Below are 18,234 nucleotides of genomic sequence, written 5' to 3' on the forward strand. Positions count from 1 at the left end.
AAGCACAACCCCCACCTGTGGACGTCGGGCCCTCATACCACCCTCATGGAGTCTGTTTCTGACCGTTTGAGCAGACACATGCACATTTGTGGCCTGCTGGAGGTCATTTTGCAGGGCTCTGGCAGTGCTCCTCCTGCTCCTCCTTGCACAAAGGCGGAGGTAGCGGTCCTGCTGCTGGGTTGTTGCCCTCCTACGGCCTCCTCCACGTCTCCTGATGTACTGGCCTGTCTTCTGGTAGCGCCTCCATGCTCTGGACACTACATTGATGTAACAGTATAAGACGGTCTAAAGTTATACTGTTACACTGACAAACACAGCAAACCTTCTTGCCACAGCTCGCATTGATGTGCCATCCTGGATGAGCTCCACTACCTGAGCCACTTGTGTGGGTTGTAGACTCCATCTCATGCTACCACTAGAGTGAAAGCACCGCCAGCATTCAAAAGTGACCAAAACATCAGCCAGGAAGCATAGGAACTGAGAAGTGGTCTGTGGTCACCACCTGCAGAACCACTCCTTTATTGGGGGTGTCTTGCTAATTGCCTATAATTTTCCACCTGTTTGTCTATTCCATTTGCACAACAGCATGTGAAATGTATTGTCAATCAGTGTTGCTTCCTAAGTGGACAGTTTGATTTCACAGAAGTGTGATTGACTTGGAGTTACATTGTGTTGTTTAAGTGTTCCCTTTATTTTTTTGAGCAGTGTATATCTTCTAGGTCCTCCAGATCTAGTGACAGACACTGTAACAAACGACAGAAACGACCGCTGCAGCCTGACAGGTTGAAGATCCTGGGCGGTAGTCTGGATAGTCCCTACACCATTGGATAGTCCACCTGGTAGCTCCAGGCAACCAGCTAGTCCTAGCCCACCAGCCACACTGAAGCCAAGGCCATGTCTCCAGCTACCAGGAGGTGATAAGGGTGACGGCAGACACCATAGCTCCACGCACGTCTCCTGCTACTCCTCCCTAAACGCCTCCCCCATCTCCTTGAGGTTCAAGACTCGTTCTACCTCTGGAATACTAGCACTGCCCTCGTCTGCCTGCTATTGGTCATTACAAAACAGGCAAGATGGAGGACAAAGTGGACTCTGTGGCTGTTTCCGTGGCTGCTTCGACTGTCACATCTTCACCTGACTGCAAACACGGCATCAACAACTCCAACTCCACTGTCCACTCCAAGACTCCAAATTCAGACCGCGTAGACCATTCCAACACTACTGACAGTGAAAAAGATTACTATGGTGAGAGAGCTGTTTGAGGTCGTGCCGGGGAAAGGTGACCCTCCCGTCCTGTACCGCTGGCAGCAACGACACCTGGAGGGCAATGTGTAACAGAAGGTCTGTACAAATTACCAGGCCCATAAAGAATGGCTCTGGTCAAAAGTAGTGCACTATATAGGCCATTTTGGACGTACGCCTTGTCATGATTTGTGGGGTTTGGTGGTAATCTAATGTAAAGTAATGTATTCTAATCTAAGGTCCCCCTTAAACGCTGGAGGATTGCCGTGTTGATGATCTCCATCATCAGGATGCTGCTGCCAGCGAGACTGAAGGGCAGAGGCACCCCCGCCTCCGGCTACGGCAAGATGGGGAAAATCACAGGCAAGAACATGAACATGTTGGACGAGGACAGCAAAACACAGAGTTGTGTTTCAGGCTGAGTGACAAGACAAGACCAGGGGAGGAGAGAGAGGAGACTCAGGCCATGAGCCCTGCAGACACAGACCCAGCCAAACCCAAGGACAGCTCCCCTGACAATAGGCCTGTGGAGAAGACTCCCACCACCACCAGCAACACTAGCACTATTCCCCAGCCAGCCGAGTCCCACGGTACCAAGCCCACCCAGACCAGTTCCTCTCTGGACCAGTCCCCCCTCCACATACCCCCGACCCCGGTGACCCCGACCTGGAAGAGACACCAGCAGGAGATGCATGTAAGGAGGACGTTTCTGGAGGTCCAAACATACCACGCCGCCCTCGCCTCAGCAACCAGCCAGCCAACCTGGAAGCCCATCCAGGAGGCAGCCCCGCCCCTCTGAAACACCCCCTTCCACTGAGGTGGAGGGATATGTGTCATCTATGGACTCTGATGCGACACATATGGACCTTCCAGGGACCCTCCAGGGTGCGACTACCTCTTCGGCCCCCTCAGCCCACCCTCACAGCCCAGCTCTGATCAGCCAGCCTCTGATCTCCTCAGCCCACCCTCACAGCCCAGCTCTGATCAGCCAGCCTCTGATTCTCTCGGCCTACCCTCACAGCCAGCCTCTGGTCTCCTTGACCGACACAGTCTCAGGAATCCACACTGCTTCCACCACCAAACGGCTGGTGCAGTGATGGAGGCGTGTCACTCGAAGGCTATTTGTATAGATCAACATGGAGTATTTGTTTTGGTGCCAAAGTATTCCGAACTAATACATATTCTATGGGGGCATAGTCATGGTAGTAAAAATAATGGCCTGCCCAGAATTTTTATACATGACCCTAAGCATGATGGGATGTTAACTGCTTAATTAACTCAGGAACCACACCTGTGTGAAAGCACCTGCCTTCAATATACTTCGTATCCCTCATTTACTCGTGTTTCCATTATTTTAGCAGTTACCTTTAGCTGGCCTATACTTGGTTGAGGTGTGCTGAAATGTATACCGCTAAGTTGCTAACTGTATCTGAATGTCATGTAAGCTTAGCTAGCAAGAAACCTCAACATCAGGTGACAAGTTCAAATGGGTTGATTCTTACTGCTCTCTGCTTTTGTACTCTCTTTGACAACTATCACTGTTGTAGTCTTGCTGCTTGGCAAGGCCTGCTGCTCACTCTAATCTAACTTCATTGTGAATAAACATAACACACTGTATTATACACTAACAATTCTATGAGGATTGTCAATTGATTGAATTTCAATGAATATACTCCTTTGTCCTCAACAAAATGGTCAACAATGCGCAAAGAATAGGCCTATTTAACTGTATTACACAGATGGTCTACTTTCTCATCTGAGATGTCTTGTCTTATTGATATCCGCCACCAGGTGGCAGACTTGTCATACTCGTATCAATCTCATGAAGCAACAATGAGAGTATGGGGATGAAAAAGAGGCACCAATATGGAAATTCTGGGTTAACCAATATTGAGCCATCCAATATTTTCTTTTCCATTTCCAGTAGATAATTACTGCCCAAGGAGCAGTTGTTAAATCTCATTCAAATATATTTTGAGAGATTATATAATACAGTGTGAAGTAGACTTCAATCAAAGATTATTTGTGCTGTAAGGCATTGCCAACATACTACTTTACATCTGAGAATCACACAACCATTTAAAAAGTTTTATTTCTACCATACACAAACTGTACAGCACAGCGCATATCTGCTTATGAAATAGTAAAAGTAATAGGAACTTTCGATTTACAAACTACTTGAACTGAAAAAACAACATTTTAAAGAAAATGTCCAATACAGTTTCATCATACTAATATCATTCCACAAAAATCCAGTTCACATTACAAAACATCAAATACTAAACAGAGAAAAATAAATATTCTTCACAAAACTTCCTGAGCAAACAATGTGTGGTATGTTAATTAAATATTACGAATGATAAATTAACACAATTATTAAGTTAAACAAACCGTCAATGATTACATTTTTAAAGATTACAATTCTTTAGAATGAGTTGAGTATTTGGATAAAATAAAGTATTTTCCTCAACAAGTGTCCTAAATTTGGCTTTGTTTTGCAGATATGCACTTCCAATTCCTCCTCAGGAAATGTGTAGCAGGCCAAGTCAAACTCAATTTATTGTAACTTGATAAGACTATCAACCCATGCAAACGTCAAAATAATAACATTTTCCTGTGACATCAAGAGCAATGCTTACAAACAAAGAAAGCTTCATCTTTTTCTGGAACCCCAGGGCAATAGAACTAATCTGAAATACAAAATAAAAAAAGTGCAACTGATTCACAACTCAATTTAAAAATAAATAATAAACAATTGAAAATAAACAGTTAAGAACTAACAATATCATTGTTTGTTTGTCTCTTTTTGCTTCATAGTAGTGATGAACTGAACATTTATATTGACAGTTGTCCATTATTGACAATATGGTCTTGATTTACCAAGGTGCAAACGCTTATTGAATCTGGCCCTAAAGAACCTGCAGTGATATTTACGCCACCAAGTGCTTTTGGGGGACATTTTCAAATTGATGTGACATACAGAAACTGAAATGCCACTGACCACCATTAAGTATATATTAGCTAACATGTTATGTATGTAAGGATGTCAGAATAGCTTAAACCAGAGTAAATGTTTGTATGGTGGTGTTACATTTCTTCCAGCAACTTCTGCTTTCCCACGCTGAAGAGATGTAACAAGTAGAAAAGCACTAACACTTCCTACCCTGTGAAACTTCAAGACCTGACTTTGAGATTACAGCTACAGTACCGAGACGATGCTTAAAAGATTTGAAATGGCATATAAACATTAAGAACATTTTCTCCTTTGAAAAGTGTACTGTACAATAAATTAGACACCAGCCACATAACTGTCCTACCACAAAACAGAGTACCGTATATTTTATGTATTCATTTACATGTAGGCACATATATGCACACACAGCATGTGCACAGAAGGCAGTTTAATATCTATATAATTTAAGAAAAAAGTTGGTGGATAATTCCGTTTTCTTAGTGCGGTCAGTTGATCTATTCGAGCGACACACTCAAGTTGAATCTGACATTCAGTTCATTGAATGAAATAAAATAATGTTGCATTTTGCGAACAGCTGAAAGCAATTCCCCTAATTGCAGTCAACTTAACATATTGTTGAATTAAGAGATGTACACTAACATTGCATTTTTAGATCTTACCATACATTCAGTGTTGAATATTAAATAGAAAGCAAAAGCAACAATTAAAAAACATGTTGATTCTGGATTATTCTGGTAGAGTTCTCCACCTTCATGGGAGATACAAATGATTGTATTATGACTTGATCTGATATATAAATAAACCACCACTAGATGACGAAAGAGAGCTATGGTTGAAACTGGAACGTGCTTCAATGTCATTTACAATGTGCAGAATTAGTCAAAAGATTAAATATTTAGCATTTTACAATGACAGAAATAAATACAAACGTGTGGAAATAAATACATTGATGAATAAGGATTATAAATAATAATAATATAAAAAAGACAAAAAATAAATAGATTTAAATCAAGCAAACCATTCAAAAGAATGAAGTGCAAGGGGGTAGAAATCTCACCAGAAAAACATGTCAAGTGAATACAGAAGCATTATAAAACAATACAAATGATTTTTGGCTGGTAATTGTCTCAGTACAACGTATTCAACGGTGAAATGTCGACACATTTCCCAAAGCCTTGTCTTATACATGCAACTAAGCCAGCACTGCACACAGCCATCCAGTGCCATTATCCCAACTCAAAGATACCTCCTCTTGATGGCTCGACAGCTTAAACGTGGATTCCCTTCATAGCCTGTTTGATATTATCCAAGAGAGCCTTACACTCGGGAGAGTAGTCATGCTCAGAGCTGTTGTACATATCTGTTAATGTGTTTACATAGGCTTCGAAATTATGCTCGCTGATGGGCCCCTGAAACACAAACATTTTCAAATATTAGTTCACAAACTGAAGCTTATAGTGACAATAATAATGTAATGTCACTATAGATATAGACAGTCCGATCTAGAATTATTGCCACTCTTGATAAAGATGAGCAAAAAATACTGTGTAAAATAATACAATACTGAGCTATATTCTCAAAAACATTCAAAAATGATATTATTTTAGACTTACATAATTGCTCAGATAAAGAGATGTTTAAAATGTCATTTGTTTTTCTCAAAAAGATAGGGGTCAACATGACTGGCATCCCTGTTATCAATACCTCACCTTGCGGGCAGAATGGCACTGAGCCTTTTCCTAAAATGTTTGAAGAAATTGAAGGACACATTTGGAAGGATCTTAGACCATTCCTCCGAACTCCAGGCATTTAAATTGTAGGATGACATGAAAATAGAGCTCTTTGGCCCAGCACACCAGTGGTGGGTTTGGCGTCGAAATAGATATACATTAGCAGAAAATACCCCCAAACATATTGTAAAATATGGTGGTGAATCTTTGATGTTATGGGGCTTTCCACTGGTCCTGGGGCCCTTGTTAAGGTCAACGGCATAATCAACTTTACCCAGTTCCAGGGCTGTGTCCAAATACCTATACTTACGTCCTAAATAGTAGCCATTTTGGGTATGTGAAAATAGGCAGTTTTATAGTATGTGACATTTTGATGTTGTATACTTTAAATGCCAGGATGTCATACTCATTTGGATTTCTCATCTAGAATTCACTGCACAAGACAATCGTCTTTTCACAGCTGAAAACAGCTGATAATCAGAATAGGGGACACACTTTACAAAAATGAAGGAATGGTAGGGAACAAGGGCGAATGGGCATTAGATGACGCCTTATCAATATGAATGAGTATTATGTTGATATTTGTTGCTTACAGCATACCTTTTTACTAGGCAGTGCATTCTAAATAGTATGTAGTACGATTAGTACACAGTATGTCGTTTATGTAACTAGTAGGCAAGCCAGATTTCAGACACAGCCCAGGAAATTTTAGCCAAAAACCAGGTTGCCTCTGCCAGGAGGCTGAATCTTGGCTGCAAGTGGATCTTCCAGCAAGACAATAACTACAAGCACACATCAAAATCCACAAAGAAATTGTTACTTGACCACAAAATCAACATTTTAAAATGGCCATCTCAGTGTCCGGACTTGAACCCCATTAAAAACCTGTGGTTTGAATTTGAGGGCAGTCCATAAGAGCAGAAGACTGATATCAAGGATCTGGAAAGATGTGGAGGAATGGTCTAAGCTCTCTCCAAATCTGTTCTCCAATCTCAAAACATTTTAGAAAAAGGCTCAGTGCCATTATCCTCGCACGGTGAGGAATTAAAAGGTATTGAAAACAGGAGTGCCAATAATTTTGACCCCTATCTTTCTGAGAAAATAAATTATTACTTGTTAAATAAAATCATTTTATTAGCATACAATATAGCTCAGTATTTGTATTTATTTGATAAAAGCTGCATGTGCAAATGAGGAGGTTCGTATGAGGCCCACTGTACCATTTGAGGCAGTTGGATATCTGTGAGACTGTTGATGAGAGCTTGGCTGAGGTGAGCTAACTCCTTCAGAAGGCTGTCGTTGTGCTGTTCAATCATCTTGTTCTCCTCCTCAATTGTCTTCAGGTTACATTCCATCGATGAAATCTGCTTTCAGGGGAGAGGGAAACTTGTCAACCTGAACCGGGCATGAATCCTTTAAAAAACAAATCACAGTTGTGGATAGTTACTTGGGTCTGCAGTTGCATCATGTCAGCTTCTATTTTCAGGTTGGATTCATTCAGTTCTTTGATTTCATGATCCAAGTGTTGCACGTCATCGTTGTTGTCGACTCCTGTTTGAAAATAGGAAATACTCGCATGAAAATCAAGCTAAACCTGCTGCTTCAGTGAATCAACTAGCAGGGGGACTAAACATACTTTGATGGTACTGAGATGAAATTTCCATAACATACATTATCCTGCCAAAGCATACATGTACAGTCCACCAGCACAAACAGAACATGTTAGTAAACCATATATTAATGCCTTACCACTGCTGGCTTGAAGTTTAATAGTCATCATCTCCTCTCCTGTCATCTTCTTCTTAATACTCTGAGCATTAAGAGGGCATCCAGACAAACTATTTACAAATAAAATGAAAAATAATGAGAAACTTCACTTACAAACTTTAAAATAAACTTGTTTCCTTAGTATTGTATGGGACACAATGAATGGAGTGAATGCAGGCTAACCTTCTATGGGTGACAAACACGTTATTGGCGTGTCCAAGGCCATTGCAACCGGGCAGGGGACAGTGGGGCAGTTCCTGTTTGCAGGCCTTATTCCAGGGGAAGGGGAGGCCATTGATGGATGACTCTTTATGCCTCTTGGCAGCAAGGGGGCAGCTCCCTGCACTGCGGTGAGATGTGTACTTCCCTGATGTGTGGCCCTGGCCATCACAACCCATCACTGGACACCTAGCAGGAAGACAAACAAGGGGTTCGTTAAGGAGGGTGATACATTTCTATCTGAACGTTTTGTAATGTATCGTATAGAACAGATATGCTTATATCAGGTCTATTCATTCTATTTCAGCAACATTCAGAACGTTTAACATTACTGAATACACCCCAGGAGTCAGGTTTATTACTACCTGGTGTCCTCCCCTTGTACTGCTACTGTAGTGGAGGGAGTCATGTTGTAACACAGACTGTTGACAATGTTCTGAGTGCCCCTGTGAGAGATGCCTATTCTCATTCAGATGAGGCAGAGGAGAAAGATTGTCACCAGTGAGCTGTTTTTTCCTCAGAATAGTTTTGCAGTTGAAACCATTTGATGTGACAGAGGTAGTAAATACCGTATGATCTGAGATATGTCAATATATCGCTGTTCACAGTTTCGGTACAATGGAAATGTAAGTAGATCAAAATGCTGTCGAACTGAGTTGAGACGACTTTACTTAACCTCTTAAACCACACATAATAAATGCATATATACTCAAACAAATCATTTTCACAGTTCATAAACATCCCTCACTAACTAGACCGGAAGATTTGTCAAACCATTATGTTGATTAATCCAGTAAAATGCTGATTAAAAATGTAGTCAACAAAACTGACAACAGGCTCAAATAATCGTAGCAACCAAGTTGTTAATCCACAAAAACTTTGGAATAATTTACACATTCAGATTGATATAACATAAACAAAACATCTTGTTGAATATTATTAAGAGTTATAAGGGTAATTACATTTCCCAGGTCAGTAATGGAGTGACATGAATTACACATAATTGTCATGTAAGGGTTTCCGACCCCTTCCCTTATTGGTAAAGGTGAAAGGCAGGCTGAGATGGTACATAGAACTAGTGTACAAACAGAACAGAGTGCTACTGTAACAAAGATTGTTGCACTCTGTTGTTCAGTAGAGCACCAGTAGCACTTAGAGGACAAAACAACCCCAACCACATTACTTACATTCATCCATACACTACAGGTATATGTAGACTCCTAGGGAAAAATGCTATCTAGAACCTAAAAGGGTTCTTTGGCTGTCCCCATAGGAGGACCCTTTGAAGAACCATTTTTCGTTCCAGGAAGAGCCCCTTTGGTTCCAAGAAGAACCCTTTTGAGTTTCATGTAGAACCCATTCCACAGATGGTTCAACATGGAACCCAAAATTACACCTGGAACCACAAAGGTTTATCCCTTGGGGACAGCTGAAGAACCCTTTCGGAACCCTTTTTTCTAAGAGTATAAGGCATCGGGACAATGGAATAATGCCATATTGCCTACAATTTACAATAATCTAATAGCCTTACAGATGCACTACATGTAGGTTCTCTCACCCACCCTATTGTGCATGAGATATATTCCAGTCTAACTCCTAACGTTTTGGCCCTGCATTAGTATCTCAAAAGAAGGGTCAATCTGTCCAGATGTAGATGTAAACAAGGTCTCATACATCTGAGCTTGGATTTAAGCAGTAATCAAGTACATAATTTCCCCCCCAATAATACTTTTTTGCCAGTGGTGGAAAAAGTACCAAATGTCATACTTGAGTAAAAGTATAGATACCTTAATAGAAAGTTACTCAAGTAAAAGTCAGACATTAAAATAATACTTGAGTAAAAGTCTAAAAGTATTTGGTTTTAAATATACTTAAGTCTCAAAAGTACATCTAATTGCTAAAATATACTTAAGTATAAAAAGTAAAAGTATAAGTATAATATCCTTATATTAAGCAAAGCAGACGGCACCATTTTCTTGTTTTTAAGATGTATGGATAGCCAGGGGTACACTCCAACATTATTTACAAAAGATGCATGTGTTTATTGAGTCCGCCAGTCCAGAGGCAGTAGGGATAACCACGTGTTCTCTTGACAAGTGCTTGAATTTGACAGTTTTCCTGTCTTGCTAAACATTCCAAATGTAACGGGTACTTTTGGTTGTCGGAGAAAATGTATGGAGTAAAAAGTACATTATTTTCTTTCGTCAGGTAAAAGTTAAAGTAGTCAAAAATATAAATAGTAAAGTACAGATACCCCAAAAAACTACTTAGGTAGTACCTTAATATTTTTTACTTAAGTACTTTACATACTGCTTTTTACAGAGACAACTGCATCTAGAATAATTAAGCTTTGATCACATCCCATAGTATGGGGGACCTTAAATAAACAATACAAGAACACAATGCACACAAGAGCATGATAAGCCAGATATTCTATTAAGGCAACAAAAAATATTACAACATTTGAAACATGTTAACGTTGTTAATCCTTGAAAGATAGCTTTAGTAAATTATGAACAGGAAAATTTCCTTTTTGTCTTTCTGGTATAATGACCTCTTTACAACACGATACAAGTACTTTCATTCACATAGGCATGCATGCCAGCACTAGAATAGTTAACAAGAAAATTAAAAAACTAAAACAACAAATATGAAACAGAAATCATATCTTACTTTATTTCTTGGTCGTCTTTTTCATCTCTGTTTGGTGTAAGCTTCAAGCCTCCCTTTCTGGCACGTGGACATCCTGACAAACTACAAATGTTTAGAGACAATATGGTTTAACAATAATGAACACTACTTTAGGGCTAAAATAAAGCAAACTCTTTCATCAGTGATAAGATGATGTTCTCACATAGCCTGTCATTGGAAACAACATTAAGCAACAACAAGAATCAAATCAGTTAAATCGCAGTTTATTAATTGTCTAAAATGTATAAACTAATCAAAAATAAATACCTAGACAATGAGATTCAAACACATCCCTATTCATCTACTCAGTAATTTGTGTGATCCAGTCTAGACTACCTTCTGTGTGAAGAATAATTCCCTGTCACATGTCCAGATCCATCACAACTAGGTGTTGGGCACCTGCAGGCGGAGAGACCGACAGAACAGGCAAAGCTCAGTGCCACGTTGTCTGGGACAATGATATCATATTTAAATGCATGAATTTAAAAAAATAAAAGTATGAGGTCAGTAGATACCCAGTACATCGCATAATGTATATGTATGCAGCCTGATCACATGAATTGGAGAAAAGTCCATATTCAATATAGTCAATGTATGACTAAAACGACATGAGACCAGGTGGAATGTATAATGCAAACAAATAAAACAGCACAAAGTTGAATCAGTGAACCCACACAGGTGAATGACATGTCTATAAACAGTGGTAAGATGATGACTGACAGGACAACACGTACTTTAGTTCCTGAGAGTTGGCTGCCATCAGTGATTTGAGAGTCTTGTCAGCCAGGGGACACCCAGATACACTACAGACAGAGGATCCAAACCAGAGTTATCACAATGCTATTTAAAAAAAAAAAAAATCCCTTTCATTTTCAGCAGTATATAATACCGATCAATATGAAACAGTCAACATAGTTCCTCTGAACCAGGCCGTACAGTATTTACTAGCTGGTGTTAAGTGTCTAATTACCTTCGATGTGATGCATAATTTCCTGTAACATGGCCACTTCCGTCACAGCCAGGGGTAGGACAGCTGCAGAGAACACAACACTTAGTTAGACCATACTCTACAATACATGGAATTCTGATAAAGTGTATTAACCTTTTTAACATGACGTTGAATTGCATTAGTGGAAGCGGAAGTTAGTACAGCAGGAAATTTAGTAATTTCAATGTTTATTTTCAATGTTTATTTGGTGTGGCAAAAGTTGTTCGTAAATCCCTTGGCAGATCTAATTGTTTTCTGTAAACTACTCAATCATACCTTACCATAGAGTGGATACTAATTCCATAGAACATGCAGTCTAACTACAAAGTCAAGAGTGGTAAGCTCATTCTGAGGACATACGGACATGTAAAAACTCACTTTTAACAAGATACATTCTTCACATGAACCTGCAGACATACCAGTCACAACAACATGTAATATATAATAGGTAACAATATAAGAGCTAATAACAGGAAAGATTGTGTCCAGCGCATTTCACTGGGCGTGTATTCATTCACCCCAATTATAATGCCCTATTTAAACAGGTCTGGTTTGGGAATTACACTTTTGTTATTAATACTGACCATCTGTCAGCTGACCTTTTTAGAGGGAAATGCACATGATACACAGATGACTGAGCAAAGAAGCAGCAATATGTCAATTTATCCCTTCCCTGGACCTCCAGAATGAGCAGACCCAACGTTAAACATGATATACCTCATCAGCTCTTTCTTAGAGTCTCTTAAGAGCATATCGGTCTTGGGGCTGAACATGCTTGCGTCTCCAGAGTAGCCCTGGTCCTCCAGAGAAGCGTCATCAAAATCTTCCTGCTGAGACATAGGTACGTTTGAAATGGACCCTTCTCACTATATAGTGAACTACTTTTTAACAGAACCCTATGGGCCCTGGTTAAAAGTAGTGCATTACATAGGGAATAGGGTGCCATTGCTGATGCAGTCTTAATAATAGTATCCTTAAAAATAATAATAGTGTCCTTAAAAATCTCCTTAACCCCATTACTTCTTGTGTCAGTCTTAAGTCCTGAACATGATCTAAAAGTGAATTATCAATGAAAACACCCCACTTAAGAAAAACTCTTAAAACACAAGCCTAGGAGTTGGGGGGTAAGTCTGAGTGATTACGCTTAAGAATACTTACAGTAAACCATACATCCATTTAAAGTCGGATAATCCACACGGACGGTATTTATATGGATATGTAATGTAAAACATTTGGATTTACTTTCTCAAAGATTCTGTGTTCAGCACCAGATGTTGTCGTCAGTGAATTATTTACAGGACAAATGTCAACAACAACCAGGAATACCAGCTATGAAGTACATGCTCTTTAACATGAGATTTATTAGGAACATACACTGTGTTCACAATTATCTATCATTATATATTCTATTGTATGCCCATATCACCCTTATAGACCTATAGACCTGTTGGTATGTTAATGTTCATATGTTTATCAATTATCTATATTTTCTCTTCTTCAACAAATTTAACAAAACAAGCTTTCTTCTTCTGTTTCATAGGTACCTTATACAGTATTTCCTGTGTATTTAAAAGGAGGAACAGCAAAGTTGTTATTTTTTACCTCTCTGTCGTGCATTATTTGTTGCTGTGCTTTGCTGAAGTTGAGAGGGGTGTCCCAGGTGTCTCTCTCGCACAGGGCCTGGTAGAAGGCTGGGCTGATGTGCACACTTCCGGCCTGCTTGGACAGAGTGGACTCAGGAGGGGACTGGGTAGCGTCTCCCAAAGGCACCTGGGGTGGGGCTTTCACCTCCCGACCCTTCTTCATACTCAGGTCCAGAGTGCCGTTCTCATCCACTTCTATGGGCATGTCCTAAAGGAGAATAAATTCACAAGGTAGACTCAGTTATAGTCATAAGGTTACAATGAAGTCACTTATTAAATAGTCAACAGTTCACAAAAAATGAGAGACTGATGTCAGTCTGTATTGGAATGAGAAATGAGAGTTACTGTACTGAAATGAATACACCACTATGATAAGCCCTTTTAACCTAACGCAATACTTTAACGGTATACCTTTCTAAAAATAACGTGTATAATTCCTGTGAGAAATAACTTCAATTGCCCCTCAAATATACATTTACATGAAAATAAGACATGTCGTGATTATCTAACACCAGGGTAAAGTATGGTGTTAAGCCAGCATTAATTCTGTTGAACAAAATAATAATCGCTCCTTGGTGTATAGTTTGTCAGTGACAGCTGTGTCATCGGTCTGTTTTCTAGGACACAATACCAAGATGGCAGCTGTGGGTGCTGGTTTTAGGTCATCACCATTAAAACAAAAATGAAAAGCTTAATGTAGCATAAGTTCTCTCATTGACAGATGTGTTACTCATTCTGTGCTAAGTCAAACGCTATGTGCACTTGTGGCTTATTAGGTTTTATATTATTAGAAGTTTTACCTCATTAAATGCTGAAATGTGGCCTACATCTGGCATATGTCCCATTATACCTATGTTCAATTATTTTTTTACATTTTTATTTTCTACATAAGACAGCCTTTCAAAATAATTCATGGGTATAATTTTCATGGACATTGCATGTGTGGCTATCCATTTTAATGATGCGTGTGATGGTGACGTGTGTAGACGTGTGCGGTAACATCTCAATCGCAGGAGAGATAGATGAGCATTCCACATTGAGTTGTGATGCTTTTCTTGCCTTTGCATTACTGGTAGCCTACAGGGGTACAGACACATAGGAGTTGCATGGCCCCATACGGAGTATGCTACATAAGTCTTCTGCAAAAGAGGACAGATGATTAACTTGTTAACACTGTTTTATTCATTCAGTGGGTTGGTACCTGGTACAAGGCCACATTATCAGCTCACCAAGCTGGGTCCTGTACTGTGTAGGTGTTGGAAACCTTGAATCATCTATCTATCAATATTCTGACATTAATTACATACTGTAGAGAGGCCTTGTTTGGGTTTTGAGACATTCATTGTCATGCAGTTAAACTTAATAGGAAGGCCATGTTTCAGTTCAGTTGAGAGATCACAGTTTTCTGCCTAGTGGACAGGGCAGTTGGGGGTTTTCCCACTAGAGATTATATAGGATGTGCACAAAGGGGTCAAATTGTAAACTAAACTGGTGCACATTTAATAAAATCGGGGAGATTTTGATTTTGTGAGAATAAAATATTTCAGCTAATGAGTTCTTCAGCTGTTGTATAGGCCATCTGATTGAGGCAGAGCTTATTCTGGATAATATATTACTAAGCTAAATATCTTACGCCATCTGCAGCATGCAAGACACACTTTCATACAGTTATTCTTTTTTCCCCCTCTCTCTCTTCGTCTATTACCATGAAAGTAGAAATGAAATGCATGACCACATGTTTTACAGGAACTACAGACTCTTACTGTAATTGTCATTTCTTCTTATGATGTGATTACACAAATGTTATTTTGTGTACATTAATGCTTTACGGAGGGGGACCTCTTGTTTCACCGCCACCAGAGACAACGTTTCCTTTGCCAAAAACTGTCCTTTTGATGTTTCACCCTTTTTATAAACAAATCAGAGTTGCTTTAAAATGACCACATTAAATAATTGGTCTAATTTGACTACCTTTGTGGAGGACGCCAGGGGCCGACCCGAGATGGACTCCATGTTGCTTCGGTAGCGGGTGGAGAGGTTAAGGATGGCAGTGGTGGCAGTGGTGGCTTGGAGCCCCTCACCTCCAGGTTTGTAATGGCTGGGTGGGCTGTGGCGTTCAGGGCCTGGCGTGGGCAGGCGGTTGCCGGGGGCGCCCAGAAAGCCAGTGTACTTTAGAGCTGTTGGATAACAAAACTCAGATACAGAAACTTTCACAAAGATGTGGGAACACGTGATTATAGCCCCTACATTATAACATACAGTATGGTACATGTCATCAGCACGTTCATTTTTACACTGTGGTTACAGTGGGATCAGTCTGTGCTTGAATAGAAAAGGTCTTGTGTTGATAAAAAATATATATATATTAAACAAGCATGAATATCTTGTTTACAGGAACCTTGTAAGTGTGTTGCATACTCTTAGTTTGGTTGTTGTCTGATCATGTATTTACATAGTGTCCTACTGAGCTGCACATTTGTGGCAGAAGATGAGCAACGCTTGCACATTAAATCCCTTTAATGTGGCTTGACACGCTGTTATGGTACAGCCAATCTCCCTCCGCCCCCCTTTGAATCAAATCAAATGTGCGAAACTCACAGTCAGGGAAGTGTGAAGAAGAGATTTCTTGGTCCTGGTTGGGTGCCATCAGAGGTTGCTTGCCGAAGACCTGTGCATCAAAGCTGGCGTAATCAAAGCGGATCTTGCTGTACTTGTCCATGTCCTTGGTGAGGTTGGCTTGCAAGGCGGCGGTGACAGGATGGTGATGGGCGAACCTGTAGTTGTACTGATTCAACTCCAACTTCTTCATGAGGGGGCCGAGAGGCCTGGTTGGAGAAGAATCCAAGAAGACGAGGTGTTGTTGGATTTGATGAGGAAAGTGGCTACTGTATGTGTCAAATAAAACGCATGTAAGGATCCAGGAAATTGACACATGCACACAAGTGGGCAGGAAAGTGGCTACAGTGTCAAATAAAATGCATAGGATATGATATTGACACATGAATGCACATTATGCATGGGCTGTGGAAGAGGTGGTGATGATTTTGGAAGTAATCTACATTATAGTGTGAATAATATCCATATGAGGTGGCTGTGAAGTAATGGACACAGTGTTGTTTGAATAATATCAATGTCCTCCTCCTGGATGTGGGATCTGATCTGTATTGTAGACGCACACACAGGCATGTTACCCAACTAATTCATTTTGTATGGGTTGGCAATCTGCCTGTGATTTTTCTACAGGGAACAAAGAGTTGTGATGCTCTGTGTCCCTAATAGGGAGAATCTCATGGGACCTTAAACCATTGCTTAAGAACAAGTGATAGTGAGAAACCATGTCTGTGAAGTTTTGATAGGCTATATATTGTAATTCCTTTTACAATACGCTGAATAAATAAACTGGATACGATACTGTAAATGTTAACCAACATACCTCCTGATTTTATATGATATTGCAATTGACACACTTTGTGTTGTATCAAAGGGACTATGCTCTCTCCGAACTTCAATCAATTAGTTTCATAGTATAGCTTTCAATGTCTCAATGGTTTACTGTCATCATAATGTATGCGCACATACACGTCGATAATTGTCAACAGTCAAAATGACAATATTGCAAAATTACAGCTATAACACATATTATAACATACATTCTCCCCTCGTGATTTTACCTGGACAATCGTTCAGGTGCTTGTCTGCATTTGGGGCTCTCCTCTTGAGGTTTGGAGACTTTCACTGCAGCAGCAATGGGGCAGCCTGAGAGACTGGGGGAGGAGGAGTAGGAGGAGATCAAACCCATTGAACCTGTCTATGTACAGTATGTCATGTTTAATGGGTTAGTCCTGCAGGATGTACCTCCGGTGGGTGCTACGGTTGCTGTTTACATGGCCTCTTCCTGTGCACCCGGGAGTAGGACACTTGAGGACGTTTTCATGCATGGCCAGGACTGGAGACAGACAGGAGAGGGACAGTAGGTGAAACAGTAGGCTCAGTAGAAGGAGAGATTTACTATACAATCAGTGGTGACGAATATTCTGCGTCAGTGGTGACGAATATACTGCATCAGTGGTGACGAATATACTGCGTCAGTGGTGACGAATATACTGCGTCATTGGTGACGAATATACTGCGTCATTGGTGACGAATATACTGCGTCAGTAGTGAGGAATATACTGCGTCAGTAGTGAGGAATATACTGCATCAGTGGTGAGGAATATACTGCGTCAGTAGTGAGGAATATACTGCGTCAGTAGTGAGGAATATACTATATCAGCGGTGACGAATATACTGCATCAGTAGTGACCGAGTTCATGGGGGGATCAAGAGTTAACACAATAACAGAGCACAAAATGATAATATTGGAAAATAATAATGTATCCAGAGTGATCAAGGTAAACTAAAGGCATACAGTCTGCTTGTTAATTTATAGATACATCAATTCTATTCACACGTTCTTTGTACTGACATCAGAGAAAAACCAAGAGCACAGATCCTTAGAAAAGTCATACAATTATGGACACAAGCATGTCTAACTAACACTGTTCCCATTGTCAGTGCACTGTGTGTTGGTCGCACCTTAGTAGCAATAAAAATAGAACAAAAAGCACTACGTCATCATGCACAGCCTTTTATCCAGCATTTGATGGAAACATCTCTGGTGGGGAAATGCTCATATGATTTCATGCAGATGTTTAAATATTCACATGAAAATCTGTGGCCAATTGGATGGAAACCTAGCTAGAGTTGGAGTTCTACTCTGTGTCCTTGGGAACTTTTCTCTTCTGTACATATTTTCCAATTAGTTTGCAGGAGTTGTCTATTTATTTTTGAATACAGCATTAGCAACCACTTTGATTTGCAAACATTGCTTCTGGAGTAAGAGCCCATGCTTTCATATTGAAAAAAGTTAATTACTTTTTCTGATCCTTTTGTAACATTACTGTTTAATGTTGGATGCTTGTTATGTTACATTGAAATGAC

At 40.1% G+C, this 18,234-nt stretch overlaps 1 protein-coding gene across 11 annotated transcripts in view; it reads right to left on the bottom strand.

Annotated features, from left to right (window-relative positions):
- Positions 1-3,315: 3,315 nt before the first annotated feature.
- Positions 3,316-18,234, bottom strand: part of LOC110530472 (suppression of tumorigenicity 18 protein) — a 62,614-nt gene continuing 47,695 nt past the window's right edge. For 3 of the 11 annotated variants that reach the window (XM_090182489.1, XM_090182490.1, XM_090182492.1), the window contains 15 exons: positions 17,110-17,200; positions 16,926-17,018; positions 15,853-16,079; positions 15,226-15,431; positions 13,214-13,462; positions 12,329-12,441; positions 11,594-11,656; positions 11,358-11,426; positions 10,960-11,022; positions 10,606-10,686; positions 7,897-8,121; positions 7,696-7,784; positions 7,394-7,497; positions 7,167-7,313; positions 3,316-5,625 (listed from right to left, as the gene is read on the bottom strand). In XM_090182489.1, the coding sequence (XP_090038615.1) occupies positions 5,485-5,625; positions 7,167-7,313; positions 7,394-7,497; positions 7,696-7,784; positions 7,897-8,121; positions 10,606-10,686; positions 10,960-11,022; positions 11,358-11,426; positions 11,594-11,656; positions 12,329-12,441; positions 13,214-13,462; positions 15,226-15,431; positions 15,853-16,079; positions 16,926-17,018; positions 17,110-17,200 (1,961 nt within the window). In that variant the 3' untranslated portion in view covers positions 3,316-5,484. Of the gene's footprint in view, positions 5,626-7,166; positions 7,314-7,393; positions 7,498-7,695; positions 7,785-7,896; positions 8,122-10,605; positions 10,687-10,959; positions 11,023-11,357; positions 11,427-11,593; positions 12,442-13,213; positions 13,463-15,225; positions 15,432-15,852; positions 16,140-16,925; positions 17,019-17,109; positions 17,201-18,234 lie in introns of all 11 variants that reach the window. The other 8 variants (XM_021613560.3, XM_090182488.1, XR_016482586.1 and 5 more) reach the window with 7 other exon arrangements.

This window comes from Oncorhynchus mykiss, chromosome 8 (genome assembly GCF_057628025.1).
Source record: "Oncorhynchus mykiss isolate SJ-2025 chromosome 8, ASM5762802v1, whole genome shotgun sequence".
Taxonomy (NCBI): domain Eukaryota; kingdom Metazoa; phylum Chordata; class Actinopteri; order Salmoniformes; family Salmonidae; genus Oncorhynchus; species Oncorhynchus mykiss.